The sequence below is a fragment of the Pongo pygmaeus genome, chromosome 16, assembly GCF_028885625.2.
Source record: "Pongo pygmaeus isolate AG05252 chromosome 16, NHGRI_mPonPyg2-v2.0_pri, whole genome shotgun sequence".
Taxonomy (NCBI): Eukaryota; Metazoa; Chordata; class Mammalia; order Primates; family Hominidae; genus Pongo; species Pongo pygmaeus.
Genome location: NC_072389.2, coordinates 27,090,628 through 27,105,595, shown reverse-complemented (window position 1 = coordinate 27,105,595; position 14,968 = coordinate 27,090,628). Strand labels below are relative to the sequence as shown.

Here is a 14,968-nt window from a genome sequence, read left to right as displayed (position 1 = left end):
TCTTTGTTAATTTTGTCTGGATGATCTGTCCAATGCTGAAAGTGGAGTGTTGAAGCCTCCGTCTATTAATGTATTAAGGCCTATCTCTCTCCTTTGCTGTAATATTTGTTTTATGTATCTGGGTGATCTAGTGTTGAGTGAATATACACATGTATTTATAATAGTTATAGCCTCTTGCTGAATTGGCCCCTTTATCATTACATAATGACTTTTTTGGTCTCCTTTTATAGTTTTGGTCTTGAAATCTATTTGGTCTGATATAACCACTATGCTCTTTTTTGATTTCCATTTGCCTCTCCCTTTTTCCATCCCCCTGCACCGTCCTGAAGAGATGGTCTCCAATTTGAAGAAGCAAGCAGCCAATGAACTCCCTGTGGGGAGGGGCAGCCTCCAAGGACCCAGGGTTTCAGTCCCACAACCACAATGGATCCAATTCTACCAATGAGGACCTGAGCTCCAGGTGACAGTGTGCCCTAGCCAACACCTTGACTACAGCCTTGTGACACCTGAAGTAGAGGACAGAACTAAGCTATGGCCAGACTCCTGACCCACAGAAACTGTGAGAGTGTAAATGCTTGTTGTTACAAGCTGCCAAATTTGTGTTTGGTAACTTGTTTTGTAGCGACAGAAACCAAGCCAGTATCCTTCAGTTTTTGTAGAAGGAACAGCTTTCTCTCAGCACTCTTATTTTTTCTGTTCACATCACTAACAGGATAACTGCCATAAACATACTTGGAACCAAAACACATGACTTTTGGTAAAAATATCAGCTGGTGGGGGAGAGGTAAACTCCTTCCTAAAAAGTGAGCCCTGGCCAGGTATAGTGACTCACATCTCTAATCCCAGCACCTTTGAAGACTGAGGCAAGAGAATCACTTGTGCCCAAGAGTTCAAAACCAATCTAGGCAACATAGCAAGACCTTGTCTCTACAAAAAAATTGTAAAATTAGCCAGAAGGCTGGGCATGGTGGCTCACACCTGTAATCCCAGCACTTGGGAGGCCAAGGCAGGTGAATTGTTTGAGCTCAGGAGTACAAGACCAGCCTGAACAACATGGCAAAACCGCATCTCTACCAAAAATACAAAAAATTAGCTAGGGGTGGTGGCACGCCTGTACTCCCACCTACTTGGGAGGCTGAAGTGGGAGAACTGCTTGAGACCAGGAGGTAGAGGCTGCAGTAAGTTGAGATCACTCCACTGTACTCCAGCCTGGGCAATAGAGCAAGACCCTGTCAAAAAAAAAAATTTAAATTTAATTTTAAAAAATTAATATAAAAAATCAAATTAAAAAGTGAGCCAAAAGCATTCAGGGCCCCTGAAGTTTAACGAGTGAATGGAAATGTTTGACTCTTCTACTCATTCAGTCAGAGGAGGGCAGTGAATACGTGCACTGGGGTTCAGTCCAAACCCTAGCACAGTGCACATGATAAGAGGCTAACAGTGGCCAGAACTCACAGCTCCATGTGGGCCATTCTCCAGGAATTACAGACTATCTTTAGGCACTCAAGGGAATACAACATTTGACCTGTGTCTTAAAGTGTTTCAGAAAACAGAAACAGAGAAGACGAATTAAGAAGCTATTACTGGCCAGGCACAGTGGCTGACGCCTGTAATCCCAGCACTTTGGGAGGCCGAAGCGGGCGGCTCATGAGGTCAGGAGATCAAGGCCATCCTGGCTAACACAGTGAAACCCCATCTCTACTAAAAATACAAAAAATTAGCCAGGTGTGGTGGCACGCACCTATAGTCCCAGCTACTTGGGAGGCTGAGGCAAGGGAATTGCTTGAACCCGGGAGGCGGACATTGCAGTGAGCGGAGATCGCACCACTGCACTCCAGCCTGGGTGACACAGCGGGACAGCATCTCAAACAAAAAAAAAAAGGCTATTACCAAGGGTCCAAAAAAGAAAGGATGAGAGTCAAAGTCAAGACAGGGAAGTACAGTCTTTATGATTATTTCAGGCAGGGCACGGTGGCTCACATCTGTAATCCCAGCACTTTAGGAGGCCAAGGTGGGCAGACTGCTTGAGCCCCAGAGTTCGAGACCAGCCGGAGCAACATGGTGAAACCCAGTCTCTACAAAAAATACAAAAATTAACCAGGCATGGTGGTATGCACCTGTAGTCTCACTACTCAGGGGACTGAGGTGGGAGGATCACCTGAGCCTGGGGAGGTTAAGGCTGCAGTGAGCCGTGACGGTGCCACTGCCTTCCAGCCTGGGCAACAGAGTGAGACCCTGACTTTAAAAAAAAAAAAAAAAAAAAAAGAAACTATTTCAAATCACATAAGTGAAATCAAATGTGAAAGGGAAAATAAGGGAGGGAACAGAAGAGGAATGAGAATTAGTTCCGTTTTAACCACTAAGATTTGCACTAACTACTGAACATAAACATGGAGCTCCTCCCCACTCCACCAACCCTCAGTAAATATAGATCCAGATCTTAGCAGAGTGTTCAGGGCTAGAGACTCAAATCTGGGAGTAGTCAACAAATGGACTATAGATGATGTCCTGGAGAAGATGCCAACACCCAAGCAGAGAGGGGAGACCTCTTGCCCAGCCCTGAAAGCACTCTGAGATCGCCCCAGACTGGCTGGGCTCCACACATCAGTGTTCTGCGGTACAGCCTAGATTGAGAAACACTGGTGTTACAGAGGTACCATTTAAAAAAAAAAAAAGCCAAAAGATGAAACATTTAAAGACTAAGCCAAGGAGGAAGCCCAGTTTACATGGAAACAAGAATAATTACCACCACCTTTCAATGATTACCTGAGTAGCATTGGGAAGGAAGAGGATAGGCCAGACCTTGTCCTTCTGAGTGACAAGGAATTCTTTTTTGGAAGGTGGAGACTGGACTCCTGGAAGGACATGCACTGTGGAAGCCTCCTAGGAACTGATGACCCAAATAAGTGGTAAGCACCATTCAGAAAACAATTTGGGCACCTTAAAGGTGGAACATTACTAAGGCAATAAAGCAAGCCTCACTGGAGGAGGTCTCCACAGAGTTAGACTGTGAACAAGCAAAAGTGAAGCCCAGGAGAAGAGCACTCCAGATCACAGACAGTACAGGATCCTGACTGAGGAAGCAGCAGCCTGGGAACAACTGGAAGACAGCCGTGGCGCTGATAAGAACAGGACTACAGGCAGGGCGTGGTGGCTCACGCCGTAATCCCAGAGCTTTGGGAAGCCAAGGCAGAAGAACTGCTTGAGGCCAAGAGTTCAAGATCAGCTTGGGCAACATGGTAAGACCGTGTCTCTACAGAAATGTAAAAATTACCCAAGTGCATGGCACGCGCCTGTAATCCCAGCTACTGGGGAGGCTACAGCAGGAGGGTCACCTGTGCCCAGGAGTTTGAGGTTACAGAAAGCTCTGATCACACCACAGCATTCCAACCTGGGTGACAGAGACCCTATTCATTAAAAAAAAAAAAAAAAAAGAAAGAAAGAAAAAGAAAAAAATGAATGGGACTTTCCATTTGTAAAGTGAGAGTATTTATTTCTACAACTGTCTCCAATTAGCTTTTTATTAGTAGCTGACTTAACTAAACGTGCCCAGTAAGTTTTCAACTTTTGACTTTTTTGGTTCAGATCCCAGAAGCTTCTAATTAGGTTATTTGGGCTGAGAACTCTTTTCCAGTCTTTTCCAATCTCACATTCCTATCTTACACCTCTGAAACCACATGGCAAGTAAAGGCACTTTCATCATCAAAAGACCCCAGCAAAAGAGGCAGTAACAGGCTCACTTTTTATAAGTTAGTAAACTGAAGCTCAGAGGTTCAATGACTTGACCAAAGGCCACACAACACTGAGGCTGTGAGAGGTGGGATTTGGGAAGAGGCCCCAACTCCAAGGCTTATTCACTTCCCACCAACACCATAACACGCACCCACACCTGCAGCACGGCAGCCAGGGCAAGCCTTCACGCTCCCATAGGCAGGCCACCAATACTTTAATACCAATCAGGACTAGGCAAGCAAACCATTAAGGCATTTTTTCTTTTTTTTTGAGACGGAGTCTCGCTCTGTTGCCCAGGCTGGAGTGCAGTGGTGCCAACTCGGCTCACTGCAAGCTCCGCCTCCCAGGTTCATGCCATTCTCCTGCCTCAGCCTCCCAAGTAGCTGGGACTACAGGCACCCGCCACAACGCCCAGCTAATTTTTTGTTTATTTTTAGTAGAGGCGGGGTTTCACCACGTTAGCCAGGATGGTCTCAATCTCCTGACCTTGTGATCCACCCACCTCGGCCTGGGATTACAGGCGTGAGCCACTGCGCCCGGCCCGTTAAGGTATTTATTAAAGTGCCTTCAGAACTATAGAGTCAGGCAATAAAATCCAAAACTGAATAATATAACAAATGAATATCTGATTAACGTATAGGTTAGAAAATGTTTCCTTTTCATGTCCTTACCATTTGACAGAAAAGTAATCTTCAAATATTTGCAGATGAGTAAAGGTATACAGCTTTTTTTCTTAAACCTACAGAAAAACACTAAACACCTACTGAACGTAGGACAACATATGAAAAAATGTTAAGAACAGGTTCCTAGAACAATTAAAAAGGTTAGACAGGAACATTAAGTACGTCGATTTGAAGACATCTGAGAAGCAAAGGGAGTGAGGTCTTCCTAAAGCCTAAGACCCCTGAGAGGAAGAAAGAGGCCCAGAGAACCACCTAAGCAAGCAGGGATGAGACTGAGAAGCAAAATGGAGCTTCTGAGAGACTCCCAGGGCCCTCATACAGGAGAAAGAGGCCTGGCAGACCCCATGCTCTGAGCTGGAACCTCAAAGGGCCACACACCAGAAATACAGGTGAGTTAGAAGTAGACCAGCCTTCACAGAAAACCAGCCCAGTTCCGCATTCTCTCAATTTCCAGCGGGACTGCAGTGACCTAGGATTGCCTAGAACATCCTCTCTGGAGGAAGATATTGTTACCCAGAGCCTCGATTTATTGCTACAATATTGCATATACAATATCTGGAACTCAAGCAAAAATAATAATGACAAAGATACAAGACCATATCATTGAAAAATGAAAAAAAAATAGAAGTCAATAGAATAGACCAAGAGTGGATCCTGAAAACAGAAATATAAAGACTTCTGTCATGAAAGAAGAGCCTGAGGAATGAACTGAAGTGTTGACACTCTGCTCAGCAGATGTCAGCTCGGGTCAATGGGGTGAGGGAAGTGGGAAAGCGAGACAAGGAGATCAATGAAGCAACGGTATGTGGTATATGACTTCACAGTCAGCTAAGCGTGATTTTAGCCTACTCTGCCTATGTAGGAGCCATTCTTATTTCCTTTAATTTCCTAAAAAAAGAAAAATATATATTAAAAAAGAATGATTTTATATTTGTCAATGGTTGCAACATAATCAAAAGAATTGTATGTCAGCCAAGCACGGTGGCTCACACCTGTAATCTCAGACTTCAGGAGGCCGAGGAGGGCGGATCATGAGGTCAGGAGTTCAAGACCAGCCTGGCCAACATGGTGAAACCCCGTCTCTACTAAAAATACAAAAAGAAAATTAGCCGGGCATGGTGGTACATGCCTGTAATCCCAGCTACTCCAGAGTCTGAGGCAGGAGAATTGCTTAAACCCAGGAGGTGGAGGTTGCAGTGAGCCAAGATCGCGCCACTGCACTCCAGCCTGGGCAACAGAGCAAGATTCCCCCTCAGAAAAAACAAAAAAAATCGTATGTCAACACATGAAAATTATATGACATACAAATTCCGGTATCCACAAAGTTTTCCTGGAATATAGCCACACACACGTTTGGCAGCTTCTCGCAGGACAATGGCCAAGGTGAGTTGTTATAAAAGAGCACGTACGGCCCACATAAACATTTACTAGCTGGTGCTTTACAGAAAAAATGTGCTGACCCCTATGTTAGTGCCATCTCTTCTCAATGAGCTGCAAATACAACCAATTGTTCAGCCAGCACATTCACTAGGCATATGTGGCTTTTCCAGAAGGTTTGCAAGAAACTACACCATAAAATAGTCCAAGGAGGAAAGAAAAAAGGGAGGAATAAAAACACTGAGTTCCCTCATCTCTCCTTCTAAAGTGGTGAATGTTCATACCACAGGGAATTCACACCCACGCTCACCACACCTTCCAGGCTGTGTCACTGGCTCCTTGGTAGCCAGTCAGGAAGCCATACTCCAACTCTCTTGCATGACATCACAGCAGAGACTGGAGCCGAAGGGCAGCTCACAGGCATGAGTCAACCAAGAGGGACACAGGCAGCTAAGGAATCTATGGGGTCAGACAAGGTTTATAAACACTTTTAAAATAACTACCTTTAATACGGTCAAGCAATTAAAAGATCCTATTAACAGCCAGGCACCGTTCATGCTTGTAATCCCAGAACTTTGGGAGGCCGAGGCAGGCGGATCACGAGGTCAGGAGTTCAAGACCAGCCTGGCCAATCTGATGAAACCCCATCTCTACTAAAAATACAAAAATTAGCCCAGGTGTGGTGGCGGGCACCTGCAGTCCCTGCTACTCGGGAGGCTGAGGCAGGAGAATCACTTGAACCCAGGAGGTGGAGGTTGCAGTGAGCTGAGACTGTGCCACTGCACTCCAGCCTAAGCGACACAGCGAGACTCCATGTCAAAAAAAAAAAAAAGATCAAATTAACAATTTCAACACAGAAGTTGAAACTAGAAAAAAAGTACCTAAAGTGGCAGTTAAAGAAACTGTCAAACATTTCAAACTAAACATTTTAAAGGGATGTGTTTAATATAATTACACCTCAATAAAGTTGATATTTTTAAAAAATAGAAATTCTGGAATAGAAAAATATAATAGTAAAATTTAAAACTCAATGGATTTGATTAAAAACAGATTGGGAAGGCCTGTGCTTCCTCCACCTATAAAGGATTAATTCTGTAGAAATTACTTCCTTGCTATAATCAACTAGAAAACGGACAGAATATACCGAAAAGCTGTTACCAAAAACTGGACAACAGACAGCCCAGAGCTGGGATCCCTGAGAGAAGGGAAACACTGCCCAGAAGCAGCTTCCAGGCTGCAGCACAGGAAAGGGGAACCGAAATAGAGCCCAAAGACTTGCTGAGTTCAGGAGACAGATCAGCTGTACGTAGGCCAAATGACAAGAATACAGCAAGCTCCAGCGATGAGTGGAGGGGCCCCTTGAGTATCTGTCTGAGTACTGCTCTGAGCATAGGTTAAGAAAACTACGGAATACTGGGGAAAGAAGCACTAGAAAGTAATAAGCAGCATCACCATGATGCACAGTCTGGGAAAAGCCTGTGTTTCCACAAAGAAGGACAGAAAGATCTTCTCATACACCAAGCATCAGGTGGAGTCCTGAGAAGAGTATTGCCTTCGTAGTATGGATAAATGAGCCCAAGAGTAAAGGCCGTGTTGATCAGCCCTAACAAACCTCAGAATCAAGCTTTGAAAAGATCAAACTGACCCCATGTAACTTACATGTATGGCAGAACAAAACTAAGGCTCTTTAAAAAAATAAAATAAAATCCTGCACAGAACATAAAATTAATGCCTAGAAGTCAATCAAAAATTAGTAAGCATACAACCATGCTCCCATAACTAGGGCAATCAATCAATAGAAATGACAGAATCAATCAACAGAGATGGATCTAGAAGTGATCAGAGATTACGGAATTCACAGACAAGGACATTAAAAGCTCTCTTACAGAAATGCTCCCTATGCTAATAGAAGGAAAGCATGAAATGTTATAAGGAGTGAAACAGAAGATATAAAAAGGACTCAAATGGAATCTCTAGAAATGAAAATACAAAAGTGAAAATTGTGATGGATGAGATTAACAAAAGAAACACTGCGTAACAGTCACAACCATAATCTACAATGTCTAAGCACATAGCTATGCCATGCTCTCTCCCTTAACACTCATGCAGTCTAGGTTTAACAAATAACTGTTTCACGCCCATCATCAGTTGCAGGTTGATCTACAGTCATCCAGTTGTCCAAAGATCTTTCTCCACTCCATTCCTAAGGAAGGGCTCATGAGAACAATACTTCCAAAGTTACAGCTCATTGATAAGTTTGTGTGTTTTTCATCTGAAAAGTTGGTTTTGCTGGAACAAAAAATACTTTACTCACATTTTCTTTTCTTGAGTGCCTTAAACAGTTACTCAATTTCTTCTTCATAAAGAATTGTCATCTGCTGGGCTCAGTGGCTCACTGCTGTAATCCCAGCACTCTGGGAGGCCAAGGCAGGTGGACTGCCTGAGCTCAGGAGTTCAAGACCAGCCTGGGCAACATGGTGAAACCCCCTCTCTACTAAAAATATAAAAAATCTTCTGGGTGTGGTGGTGCACACTTGTAATTGCAGCCACTTAGGAGGCTGAGGCACGAGAATGGCTGGAACCTGGGAGGTGGAGGTTGCAGTGAGCTGAGATACTGCCACTGTACTCTAACCTGGGCAACAGAGTGAGACTCTAATGTCTCAAAAAAAAAAAAAGGAATTGTCATCAAAGTCCTATGGCTAAACCCTTTTCCTTTTTTTTTTTTTTTTTTAATAACTAGTATTACTAGTCTTTTCCAAGAACCAAAGTTAAAAGTTAGTTCTTTAAAACACCAGGCCAGGCACAGTGGCTCACACATGTAATCACAGCACTTTGGGAGGCCAAGGCAGGAGGATCACTTGAATGCAGGAGTTCTAGACCAGCCTGGACAACAAAGCAAGACCCTGTCTCTACAAAAGACTATTTTTTTTTTTGCTGCAAAATGCTCTCAATTAACCTGCCAAATGTCATATACAGGGTTACTACATCTTTTTTATCATGGAGTTTTGAAAACAAAAATTGTTCTATTGAGGCAGCGTATTTGGATATTAGAGGTAAAGAGCACCCTTAGAATCTAGTCCTAAAAACATCAATGAAGATTCCTATATTTACAAATTCTTCTATTTCTACATGTCATCTATCAACTGGATTATGAACCTGAAAGCCTGAGAACAGAATTTATCAAGATATTCATGTTTATACTTTTTTTATCTACTGATCTTTTTTATTTTTTTCTGGGACGGATTCTCGCCCTCTCGCCAGGCTGGAGTCCAGTGGCACGATCTTGGCTCACTACAACCTTCGCCTCCTGGGTTCAAGCAATTCTCCTGCCTCAGCCTCCGGAGTAGCTGGGACTACAGGCACGTGCCACCACGCCCAGCTAATTTTTGTATTTTTAGTAGAGATGGGGTTTCACCATGTTGGCCAGGATGACCTCGATCTCCTGACCTCATGATCCACCCACCTCAGCCTCCCAAACTGCTAGGATTACAGGCTGAGCCACCACACCCGGCCATCTACTGATATTTCTAAGAATTAAGTGACAATTTTTTTTTTTTTGAGACGGAGTCTTGCTGTGTTGGCCAGGCTGGAGTGCAATGGCATGATCTCGGCTCACTGCAACCTCCATCTCCTGGGTTCAAGCAGTTCTCCTGCCTCAACCTCCCAAGTAGCTGGGATTACAAGCGCACACCACCATGCCTGGCTGTTTTGTATTTTCAGTAGAGACAGGGTTTCACCATGTGGGCCAGGCTGGTTTTGAACTCCTGACCTCAAGTGATCCACCCTCCTCGGCCTCCCAAAGTGCTGGGATTACAGGAGTGAGCCACCGCGCCCAGCCAAAGTGACAATATTTATATACAATAAGTTTAACTCTAAAAGCTTACATTTATGCATAGTCATTTTTAATTGATTAGATGAAGAGACAAATAAATGGTCCCAGTTTAGCTACTGATACACTCAACAAACCTTGACGGACCTGAGGGCATTATGCTGAGTAAAGAAAATCATTTCCGAAGGTTACATATCACATGGTAATCTCACAGTAACAAAATTATAGAGATGGAGAACAGATTAGTGGTTGGCAGGAGTTAGAGATGGTGGCACAAGAGAGGCAGGAGAGAGATCTTTGTAGTGATGAAACAGTCCTGCATAGGAATTGTAATAGTAGTTATATTTATAGACGTGATAGAATGGCACAGAACTATGCACACACATTGTACCAACTTCAATTTCTGGGTTTTTATACTCTATTATAGTTACATAAAATGTAACCTCTGGGGCAGTATGCGCAAATATACAACGACCTCTCTAGTTTCTTTACAACTTCCTGAGTCTATTATTATCTCAAAATAAAAAGTTTTTAAAAAAATTGCTTCATGCATATCTAATTTCATGTGCCACTTAAAAAAGAACCCAAAAATAGAAACTGTAGGAAATTCATCTGAGTGCAGCTTATGCAAGAAGGGGCAGGACAACTCCATTCTGGACCTATGCTCAAAGACATGCGCCTTTACCTTACAAGAAAACTGGCGAACAGGCATGTGTTTTCAGAATAAAAAGCTTTTAAGGTATCATGTACTATTTTTTATGGTTCCTTTGCTTAACTGACTTTTTGGTTTGCTAAAAAACTACCAATCACATCAGATTAGAAATACGTTTACTGTAAAAATAAAAAGTGATGTGACTGACACCTCTTAGCTCTGTAATGTATTACTCTTCATGAGAGCAGTGAAGGAAAACATGGTGATTCAATAACTCCACACACCAAGCAGAAACGAGTGTTGAACAGGCCGGGTGCGGTGGCTCATGCCTGTAATCCCAGCACTTTGGGAGGCCGAGGCGGGTGGATCACTTGAGGTCAGAAGTTCAAAACCAGCCTGGCCCACATGGTGGAACCCTGTCTCTACTAAAAGTACACAAAATTAGCCAGGCGTGGTGGCGGACGCCTGTAGTCCCAGCTACTCGGGAGGCTGAGGCAGGAAAATGGCATGAGGCAGGAGGCACAGCTTGCAGTGAGCCAAGATGGCACCACTGCACTCCAGCCTGGAAGACAGAGTGAGACTCTATCTCAAAAACAAAAAAAAAAAGTGTTGAACAATTAAACTGTTTATATGTAATAACCAGATATATATGCCTGGCATAAAATGAGCCCTGCGTTACAGGTTGCTGGATGTAGGGTCCTGGGCCTGACGTATCCAAATAATGTCTATGATGAAGAAGTCGATGATAAGTGATCTCTATAACACACAAGCATTAAAAGTTTTCACACTCCAAAAACTCTTCCTTTCTAAAGTTACTAAAACTTTTAAGGGCATTTCAAACAAAAATAGCTGTGGAAAACAGATCTGTTAAATCCTATGGCTAAGAAACATCTTCCTATCCCACGTATTATTCATTACCCAGGTGTCAATTCTGTTTCCAATACAAAGTCTCAAGCAGTGGAGCGCTTCCCACTCCAGCTGGGAGAGCCATCCTCAACAAGATAAGGGTAAAACCTGAGAGCACAAGGCTTCCATCTGCAATTCCTATATACAGGGAAGCTCCCCAAAGAGGGAAACCATGTCTTATTCCTTAGGGTAAAACAAAACCATTCATTCCTTGCGTTTAACAAGCAATGCTGGTGGAACATAAAACAAAGGTTAGCAATCGCTTTTTTCATGCTACTTAGACCTGTAACACATTTTTCCTCTGGTGCACACTATCCAAAACCTAGTTATTTCCCTTACTCCTAGGAGGAATTTAGATGACTTTCTTTTTCGGCCAGGTGCAGTGGCTCATGCCTGTAATCCCAGCAATTTCGGAGGCCAAGGCAGGCAGATCGCTTTGAGGTCAGGACACCAGCCGGGCCAACATAATGAAACCCCGTCTCTACTAAAAATACAAAAATTAGTCGGGCATGCATGGTGCCACACACTTGTAATCCCAGCTACTCGGAAGGCTGAGGTGGGAGAATCACTTGAATTCGGGAGGCGGAAGTTGCAGTGAGCCAAGATTGAGCCACTGCACGCCAGCCTGGGCGACAGAAGAAGACTGCGTCTCAAAAAAAAAAAAAGACTTTCTAATCATATCGGAAATGTGTAACAAGGGCCAAGTACTGCGTATTAAACTTAATAAATCAAAACAACAGGCCCTCTAAGACATAAATGGTGCTTCACTGTATGTTTATCTGCCTAACCCATCACAGGAACTCACTTCAGCATTAAACTGGTTTTAGATCAAGACACTAGAACTCATGTTTAGCAGTTATTAAATTACAATTATTAAGAAAAAAACTTCATTACGTAAAGTCTTTTACTCCAAAAAGTTTCTCAAAATACATAAACACTAATACAAAAACAATTATTAAAACTTTGCCTGAATCTCAGGATTTCAGAAATATGAAAGAACTCATCTCTCACCTCTCCCATCCACTTAAAATGACAAAACAGACCATTATAGCTAAATCAAAGGACATGTTTAAAGAGAAACAAACCCAAAGAGTAACTACACCAATTCTTGACCCAATTCTCTGTGCTCTGTCTTATGTAACATTACACTATGAATAACAATCCCATCATCCACAACAGCTTTTTTTTTTTTTTTTTTTGAAACAGTTTTGCTCTCATTGCCCAGGCTGGAGTGCAATGGCGTGATCCTGACCCACTGCAACCTCCGCCTCACGGGTTCAAGCGATTCTCCTGCCTCAGCCTCCCGAGTAGCTGGGATTACAGGCATATACCACCACACCTGGCTAATTTTGTATTTTTAGTAGAGACGGGGTTTCACCATGTTGGTCAGGCTGGTCTCCAACTCCTGACCTCAGGGCATCCACCTGCCTCGGCCTCCCAAACTGCCAGGATTATAGGCGTGAGCCAGTGCGTCCGGCCACACAACACAGTTCTAAACACTGGACTCTCATATCTACCAACACTCAATACCTATTTAAAAAGAAAAAGAAAAATTAGGAAAGGGCAATAACACTTCAGTGTAAGTATCCATGATCAACTACTGCTTAACAGCCTACACCACTTTTGATGAACAGTCAAGGCAGATTACTTAATACTTAAAATGGTTAACCTTAGGGAGTAGGAAAATACACAGACACACACAAAATATTTCAAACACTTCTTTTTGCTGCTGATAAGGAGTTCCAAAAGTAGTTTTTCCAAGCCATTTCCAAATAAAAGTAGATTGGGTGTAAAGAACTATCGAAATATTACTGTTAGTATTTATTTAATAATGTCCTGACAAGCTTGCAATTATCTCATTAAATCAAAAAATTAGGATCTAAGGCCAACACTGTTTCCTCACATTCTTGATGCGAAAATCTGAGCACTCCTCTTAACAAGGAGTTACAAATACAAAGCAAACAGCTCAACTGAACTAACTCTTGTCTCTCCAGAAACACAAACACAAGACCTCATAAAATGAGTGAGTTTCTATAGGCCATAATTACTGCAACTTACTTCTCCAATTTTCCCCTCCACAGTTAACTCAACAGCTCAAAAACTATCAGTAAAAAACAACAGTCACCATGATATGGTTAGGAGTGTGGCAGATTTCTTAACCAGTAATAATAGGAAAAAAATTTTGCCTATTCATAGATCTCAAGTTTCGTGCACTTGCAAGAAACTAATTAAAAGGCAGCCGTGCACAATCTACAAAAACAGCCATAAAAACTGTTACATTTTAAGTTACAAGAAATAAACCTGCCCCTCTAATTAAGCAAGATACAACTGACTTCCCTTTACATACCCTTAAAAAAGCCTTACACGAGAAATTTAAACATGGAAGCAGAAACACACCAACAAAAACACATGTCAAACCCCACCTGTATATCTGTTTTCAACCATTTGGAGTCAAGGCGAGCCTGGGCAGCCAAACAGAAAGATTCAGAGGGCATCTTTTCTCCAGCTTCCTACCAGGTCTCAGGCCTGCAAGTAAACACATATGTTGAAGACCTAACGCTTTTTAATCGTTTACAAAGACACTCCCGAAAGGTTTAATGCAGAAAAGGAAAAAGAGAGAGAACAGAAAGGGGGGAGAGAAGAGCTGGGGAGGTGAGTGAAGGGGGGAGAGGGAAATAGGGAAGAGATGGAGGGAGAGGGAGGTGGGGAAGGGAAATCCTCCTTCCAAGGTAGGCAGGGTGTGCCGAGTTTCTGCACCACGCTGACCAGACCTTGAGACTGGACGGTCACAGGAAGCCAAGTCACAATGTCATCCCCCTGCCCTCAAATCGAAAAGGTACACACACACGACAGGGAGCCCATCGTTTTAACGACAAATGACAGCAGCATGAATCTGCCGCTTTACCCCACAGCAGGGCGCGTGCGTGAAACAAATCACTCAAAAGGATCGCCTGCAGAAAAACCCACAGCCGCCACCACTTCAGAGATGGAGAGAGGCCCGAGGCTGCGCCGCGGGCGGTCGGCGCAGGCCGCGGTGCGGCCGCCGCGCCCACGCCCGCCTCCGTGCTCCGCCGCCCGCCAGCCCCGCGCCCGCACCGCCCCCGCCACCGGCCGCCCAGGTGCCCCAGGCCAGGACCTGAAGCGCAGGGCCCGGCCGCCTCGCCCTGCGGGCGTCCGGACGCAGCCTCCCAGGAGCCGCTTGCTCAGCCGGCGCCTGCGATCCCGGCGCCTCTCGCGGCCCGAGGGGCGGGCCGACGCGGGACAGCCGCCCTCCGCGTACGGCCAATCGCAACGAGGCTGCTCCGCGGGCGCAGCCAATGGGGAAGAGGAGCCCTTCGCTGCTCCTCCCGACTCTCCCGCTTCCAGCAATCCCGCTTATCTTCCTACTTGGAGCGCCCTGGCCGCGGCCAAGGCCAACAGCGGGAGCCGGAAGGCGGGATTTCCGCCGCACGCACGCACGCCCTCACTCCCACGGAGACTGCTTGGCCCGGAGCGCTCTTAATCACGCGGCTGCGGGTGGTCGCGCTCACACAAACTGGAGCTATCCAGGGCGCGGGTCGAGTGGCGAGACCAGCTCCCCTGGGTATGAGAACAGATCTTTGTCTGGTTGGCTGACTCGGGCCTAAGAGCTTCCTTCCTCTGTGTTGAACTGAATGCAGCAGAAGTCTTGAGCAGATTACATGGAGCAGCTGTAGAAGCACGGTGCGGGGAATCAAAGAAGGAAACAGATCTCCAGCGACCACAAAATAAAATTGAAGAAATATAAAACAGTATAGGCCGGGCATAGTG

At 44.4% G+C, this 14,968-nt stretch overlaps 1 protein-coding gene across 6 annotated transcripts in view; it reads right to left on the bottom strand.

Moving 5' to 3' along the window:
- Nucleotides 1-14,442, bottom strand: part of HERC2 (HECT and RLD domain containing E3 ubiquitin protein ligase 2) — a 212,756-nt gene extending 198,314 nt beyond the window's left edge. For 4 of the 6 annotated variants that reach the window (XM_063653300.1, XM_063653303.1, XM_063653301.1 and 1 more), the window contains exons 1-3: nucleotides 14,316-14,425; nucleotides 13,603-13,705; nucleotides 1,128-1,229 (exon numbers count right to left, since the gene is read on the bottom strand). In XM_063653300.1, coding sequence (XP_063509370.1) covers nucleotides 1,128-1,229; nucleotides 13,603-13,674 — 174 coding nt within the window. In that variant the 5' untranslated portion in view covers nucleotides 13,675-13,705; nucleotides 14,316-14,425. Of the gene's footprint in view, nucleotides 1-1,127; nucleotides 1,230-13,602; nucleotides 13,706-14,315 lie in introns of all 6 variants that reach the window. The other 2 variants (XM_054452280.2, XM_063653302.1) reach the window with 1 other exon arrangement.
- Between the last annotated feature and the right edge of the window lie 526 nt (nucleotides 14,443-14,968).